This window comes from Puntigrus tetrazona, unplaced genomic scaffold (genome assembly GCF_018831695.1).
Source record: "Puntigrus tetrazona isolate hp1 unplaced genomic scaffold, ASM1883169v1 S000000151, whole genome shotgun sequence".
NCBI classification, from domain to species: Eukaryota; Metazoa; Chordata; class Actinopteri; order Cypriniformes; family Cyprinidae; genus Puntigrus; species Puntigrus tetrazona.
In genome coordinates this window covers 995001-1001684 of record NW_025047827.1, presented here as the reverse complement: position 1 = coordinate 1001684, position 6684 = coordinate 995001, and the positions used below count along the sequence as shown (strand labels likewise).

Genomic DNA, 6684 nt, shown 5'->3' with positions numbered 1-6684 from the left:
GCTAAAAGTTTAGGCGATTAATGTTTGGGTTTAGAATGTTGGATGTAGATAGGGTCTAGGACATAGATAAAAGTTTGGCGAAGATTTAGGATGTTGGGTGTAGGTCTAGGGGTGTAGATAAAAGTCTGGGTGTAGGTTAGAAGATTAGGGTGCAGGTCTAGAGAGTCATTTAATGTTTAGGTTTAGAATGTTGGTTTAGGTCTTGGCAAGCCGTAGATAAAAGTTTGGGTGAAGGTTTAGAATGCTGGGCATAGCTCTAGTGAACTTGTGAAAGTTTAAGTTTAAAAGGGCGTAAGTTAAGAGTTTGGGTTATAATGGTATATTTCAGGTATAGGCTAAGAGTTTAGGAGTCTAAGTCAGGGTCTCAACCCTGCTTTTTTGGAGAAGCTACCTTCCTGCATTCTTCAGTTCCAGACCTGCTTCAACACACTTGTCTGCTACTTTGGCGTAATCCAGAGCACCTTGATTAGCTGTTGTCTTTGAATATGGCTGGAGCTAAAATCTGCAGGATGGTAGCCCTCAACGGGCTTGATTGGCTGCCCCTTTTCTGGGTTGTAGGTGGTGGTTTAGAATGTAGGGGTTGGTTAGGGGTTTAGGGTGTCGGGTAAGAGGGTAAGATATACATGTGGGTCTTTATTACTTTGCCCAGGGAAGATCACCTTCAGGAACTGCAGTCAAAGAAATCAGGGACATCTCTTCCCAAACATGTCATCACATTTGTCTGGGTACAACAAAAACCCGCTGAATGTGCTGCTGGCCTCGCTGCCCGTGAACATGCCATTAGTTGTGGTGTCTTTCACCTGCACCCACACCCAGTCACCCTGGCTCAGACTCATCACCACCTGTTGAGAGGCGGTGTTCATTTCCACTGGCGTAGTTGTCCTCACCACGGCCTCGAAGTTGTGGAAGAGTCCAACCTTTAGCATACGGGTGGACACCTGCAGATGGTAGCTAAACACGTAGGTTCCGTTAACCGGGGCAGTGAAGACGCCGTTATCAGGGTTGTAGTTCTGGTTTAAATTAAGCACGATTCGCTTGAAAGGCACCGGGCGGCTTGGTGTAGGATAGGAGGTGAGCAAAGCAGCAGAGAAACCAGATTGCACGGTGGGTGAACAAGGTCCGGGCATACCAGTCATTCCAATGTCTCCTGAGCACCTTTAGGTCCTGTGGGTCCAGTTTGACCCGTTGTCCCTGTTGTACCCTGGTCTCCCTTTGTACCCTTTTCACCTGTTTGACCCTGAGCTCCTGGAGCCCCATCCTTACAATTGCACAGGCCCTGTGGACCTTGGTCACCCTTTTTGCCCTGGTACACCTTGAATGCCAGGATCCCCCCGACACCCGGATCGCCTCTTCATCCCTTTGGCACCAGGGTCTCCGTTCAGCCCAGGTAATCCCCTGCACCTGCAGGACCGGAAGACCAGCTCACCAGCTGGCCCTGGTAAAGGCTCACAGGTTTCTGGGCACTGGCCATCTTCTCCTTTTGGACCCTGGTCTCCCGAAGGACCATCAAGACCACGGTCTCCCTTCTCACCTGAGAAGCAAATATATAATAACATGGTCACTAATAGGCATGTGTGTATATAAAAGCTAATTGATTAATGAAGATTCACTGACCTTTATATCCCCTGTCTCCTTCGGCCCTGAAACTCCAGGATAACCAACGTCACCCTTTATCTCCAATGTCACCTTTCTCACCTGTGGGAGGGTAAATTACATTATTACCAGAGTTAACTAACCAGCCTACTGTCTCTGTGATCTACTTAAAGGTATAGTGCATCCAAAAATTGCAATGTTTAGAATGCTGAGTGTAGGTTAATAGATTCAAGTAATGTTCAGTTTTAGAATGTTGGGTCTAGGTCTAGGGCGTAGATAAAAGTTTGGGTGAAGGTTTAGAACGTTGGTTTTGGTCTTGGGTGTGTAGTTAGAAGATTAGTTAAAGGTTTGGAATGCTGGATGTAGGTCTAGGAACAGGTAAAGGTTTTAGTTTTAGAAGGAGTTAAGAGTTTGAGTTAGAATTTTAGATTTAGGGTGTAGACTAAGATTTGAGAAGTCCTGGGGTCTCCAGCTATACTTTTGGACAATGCTTCCTGTATTCTTCAGTTCCAGACCTTCTTCAACACACTGTCTCTTACTTTGATGCAGAAAAAGAAATTTGTCATCGTTTACTCACTCTAAACCTCTATGGGTTTCTTTTTGTCCTCTTATAAGATATTTTAAAGAATGTTTTTAAGAAGTTGCTGACAGCCATTGACCTCCATATTATTTTTTCAGTACTTTGGATACCAGCAACTGTTTGGTTACCCACATTCTCTAGAATATCTTTTCTTGTGTTTTACAGAAGAAACACAATTAAAATTTTGGGGTGAACTATCCTTTAAGCTTTTGATGCTTTTTGGAAATGCACCTAAAACCATTCATTTCTCTACTGTAAGTAATACTGGAAAGCTTCAGATTCAAACAAGGCTCCTAAGCACTGAAATTCATACTGAAGTAAAATTCATCGTACAAGATTTGTTCTGAGTCTCACCCTTGATGCCGGGACGCCCCAGAATCCTGGACGGCCAGGAAACCCAGTGAGGCCTCTTGGACCTGGACTACCAGGAATTCCTGTGAATAAAAGATGCAGTTAGTAAAACTCTTGACGATAATAAACAGCGTATGTGTGAGAGAATGCTGTGAGTACGTACCTGGCAGCAAGCCCGCGATCGCTCTGTCTCCTTTCTGGCCTTGGTTTCCGGAGCAAGCGGAGCAGATGCAGAACCAGGGTACTTGGTCCGCTGTGGGTGGAACCGAGCTTCCAGAATCATCTGACAATAGGACAAATCAGGCTCAGCATATCCCGTTTGTCCAGTTTGTCCCTGCGCCCCGTTGTCAGTGGGCAATAACCCCAAATCTGTTGCACGGAGTTCAGGAAGTAAAACACACTGGCCAAAAGACAAACACACCAACACCCCTTACGATACTCCTCATGTCCTGTAGACAAAACATAAAGTTAACTGTAATTGTTGTTTTTTTGTGATAATTTGCAACACTAGCCATTTCCAAGTACATATGTAATGTATGTACACACACACACACACACACATATATATATATATATATATATATATATATATATATATATATATATTAGTGCTGTCAAATGATTAATGTGCATTAATCTCCTACAAACTAAAAGCACAGTTTATGTATGTCAGTTTACATATATTATTTATATTATAAATAAAATATTATACATTATTTAATATATAAACATATTTTTCTGAAATATATACATGCATGCGTGTGTATTTATATATGCATAATAAATGTACACAGCACACATATATATATAAACAAAACCTTATTTTAGATATGATCAATCGCAATTAACCATTATACAGCACTAATATACATATATGTATATATAGGTATATATATATATATATATATATATATATATATGTATATATAGGTATATGTATATGGTATAAACCTATATAATGGAAAAAATTCAAATACAATATAAAATATTATTCTCAAAAGACTATTTTTATCAATTACAGCAATAAGTTTAGATGTACACATCAATCACCCACCATGTTCCAGTGAAGCAGCATCTTCACTCTTCTTCACTCAAGTGTGTGAAAAAATCTCTAATGTTCTGACCACCTGCACTTATATACCCGCACCTGCGCGAGCGTGTTTGTGTGTATTTGACCGCTGGGACTTGGGATTTTTTTCTCTCTCCATTCTCTGCGACCTCATTAGGCCAGAATATCATGAGTAATAATATAGTGGAGAGAAACAGCTTCTGCCTTTGTGTGTGTGACACAGCAGTGTGAGAGCAGGCGCGGCTCCGTCAGGACTGTAACAGGAGAGAGCTGCTGCGTCTCTGGAGATGATTTATAATACAGGGAAGCATGGGAACACGGCAGGCCTCCGACCCGATCCAGGTCAGATCTCACACACACACAAACACAGAGGATTCTCTTCCAGTCAACAGAATATGTGACAGGCAATACCTGGAATATCTTATCACAGATCTGTGAAGAGTATCCCATAATGCAGCAGCGCATTTGTTATTTTAATCTTTTATTTTGACAGCTATAGCGGCACACTGAATTTATTGAAGCGCGGTGGCCGTGCTATTTATTTCGTACAGTTCTGACGCTCGTCGTTTCCCAGATCATTATGCACTAAATGTTACGACTTAAAATAAGTCATTTGTTGACACGTTCAAAATATTTCACTCTTTGTTGGAGCATTTCAACCAACAACAAACAAGAAAAAAAGCTTATCTACCTTTGATTTTTGTTATAATAATAATAATATTGCAATGATGTAGTATTTCACTCTACAAAGCGTGCAAAGTGCTTTATGTTTACTTCTGAATATGCAGAATAAGGTGATGTATAAGGCATTAATATGTGCTTAATTAGCACTAATAAATGGTTGATATTCTAGTAATATGCATGCTAATAAGCAGCTAATAGGTGTAACCGTAAAATAAAAATCTACTCATTCCTTTATACATTTAATCCTGTTTGGAAAACGGCTGTAATATAACGAGATGGGGAAAACGTGAAGCAGGATTGGGAACAGAAGTGTCCTCGTTTGTGTTCGTGGATTAGTTCGGTGCTTGCAAAATAGGTGCGTCTTCACCTGTTCCTCGAAGACGTTAAAACAATAGAAATCGAGGGGGATTCCTGAATTAGTTCGCTTTGGAAACTGCATCCTTTAGATAAAAATATGACGCCGTCTTCTGTAGAGCTGCTTTTGCAGTTGTTTGGTAACTGATGGCTTCTGAACAGTTAAAACTGTTATTTAACCGAACTGAATCAACACTATTTTTACAGTAGCATTCTGTAGCATCAACCCTGTTAACCGTACAGTTTATTAAGCGTTCCTCCATTGCGCAAAGCCCTTAAGTCAAAGCGATTCGACTGTATAATTTCCGAACAACAGCGGACACAAAAAGGTATTTACGTAACAAAGATCACACACGGTGTGTGATAAAAACGCACACATCGCTCAGGATCGATTCCCATCTCACTTTTCCTCCCCGTCACGCGGTAGCGCGCAAAAAGAGCGAGTTACTGTATTCGTGAAAGAATCAGCGAGCGTGTTACCGAAGCCGCGTTGTTTGGAGAGAATGTGTTATTATGCATCCTAACGAGGGCCAGTGTGTGTTACTGAGGAAGCATGCCCTGGCAAGATGCGAAACGCAGATGTGAAACTGGACACACAAACACAAACAAAGCCACGGCCGCTTCTCCGCAGCACCGCCCAGCTCCTGACCCTGATTCCGCTTCTTCACGCGGCCGCGCCGTGTTTATCGTCTTTATGAGGAATTCCATTACTCCCGTACGAGCTGCATTAAACCCATCAGGATCAAGTCTACAGTTACACACTCGCCAATCGTCGCCCTATCGATTGCATCAGGGTAATACATTCACAGAAAACGCACACTCTTGCTATTATATTCTAGAGCGTTCCATCACCTTCGCCGCAGGCTGCCGGGACGTTATCGTGCTTTTAATGACCGCGGCCTTTTCTTGAAACGTTCATAAATCTCCCGAAGAAACAGCTGAGGCCGACTCGGATGGATCTGTGCATGCGGACGATGTCAGACGGCGATATTCGAAACAATGCATAAAGCACACTCCGTCCCCGAATGAAAGGGGCTTACGTCGGTTCTTTGATTCGTAGCACAGCGCGTGATTTGAAAGGGTTGTCTGTAAATGTAGCTGTGCGCGGTGTCTCAGCAACCGAATGGGTGCCGTCGAAAACATTGCAGCAATCCACTTCACTCCGGTTCGGCGGATAGCATCTGTGGATGACAAAAGATGAAACTAATCCGGCATTAAGACGCTTTAACTTCAAACTGTTGCTTTCCAGCTGGGATATGAGTCTATAATCCATAACACTTCATTCAGTGAAAAAAGGTGTGATTTGCTTTATCTTTGCATTCTTTCAATGATTTTCGGTTGGTCTGAGAAGCGAACTATGCACCGGTGAAGTTTCATGAACACAAAGCGGCTTTTATTTGCAACGCTTTATCTAACATTTAATTATTTAAAATGGTACAAACCTCTTTTTGAATGCGCAAACGCTTTTAGTATAATTCTTTAAAATACGTTGCAATCCCGGTGTATAAATAAATGTTCGAATGCTCCCATTGATTCAGTAAAGCATTATTCGTAAATATTCAAATGCGGCTTTTATTATTATTATTATTATTATTATTATTATTGGTTTTAAGGAAACGTTCTATTTTATAGTTTGCAAACAATAAAGAAATGCTACTTTGGAATGTTCTCAAAAAGTAAAAGCATTGAAAAAGGCGAAAAAGTCAAAGAAAGCTCTGTTTAAAGTTTTAAAAACAGATCATTGTAAACAAACATTCTGATAGTGTTACTACACTCCTAAAAAGACTAGTTTGTTGGGTCAAATATGGACTAACCCTGGCTGTTGGGTTACATTAACATTTTAACCCAAAAGTTGGCTCAAGGTTTGGTTAAATCAAGAACATTTGTTCATAACTTTCAGAATAAACGTCCTTGAACGTTCCCTGCTAGCCGGGATGGCATTCAGTCACTTCGAGATATTTTGGGGGTCACCGGTTTGGTCGCAGCTCCCGTGTCCGGTAGGTGGCGCTCCCGGCGGCGGAGCTCGGTCTGTCCGCGCGGGGGCGCTGTGAGG

General features: G+C 41.9%; 2 protein-coding genes across 2 annotated transcripts in view; one reads left to right on the top strand and one right to left on the bottom strand.

The window, feature by feature from the left end:
• Positions 1-683: 683 nt before the first annotated feature.
• On the bottom strand, positions 684-2988 carry LOC122332971 (otolin-1). Its single transcript, XM_043230446.1, is given in 9 exon segments — positions 684-1150; positions 1153-1363; positions 1365-1531; positions 1615-1695; positions 2528-2548; positions 2551-2607; positions 2688-2792; positions 2795-2954; positions 2956-2988. Coding segments are annotated over 9 exon segments (1302 nt in total).
• A 3497-nt stretch (positions 2989-6485) lies between these two features.
• Positions 6486-6684, top strand: part of LOC122332973 (diacylglycerol kinase delta-like) — a 33908-nt gene continuing 33709 nt past the window's right edge. Inside the window, 1 exon segment of the mRNA XM_043230448.1 lies at positions 6486-6684. This exon segment is cut by the window's right edge and continues 183 nt beyond it. The gene's annotated coding sequence lies outside the window, so the exon portion shown is untranslated.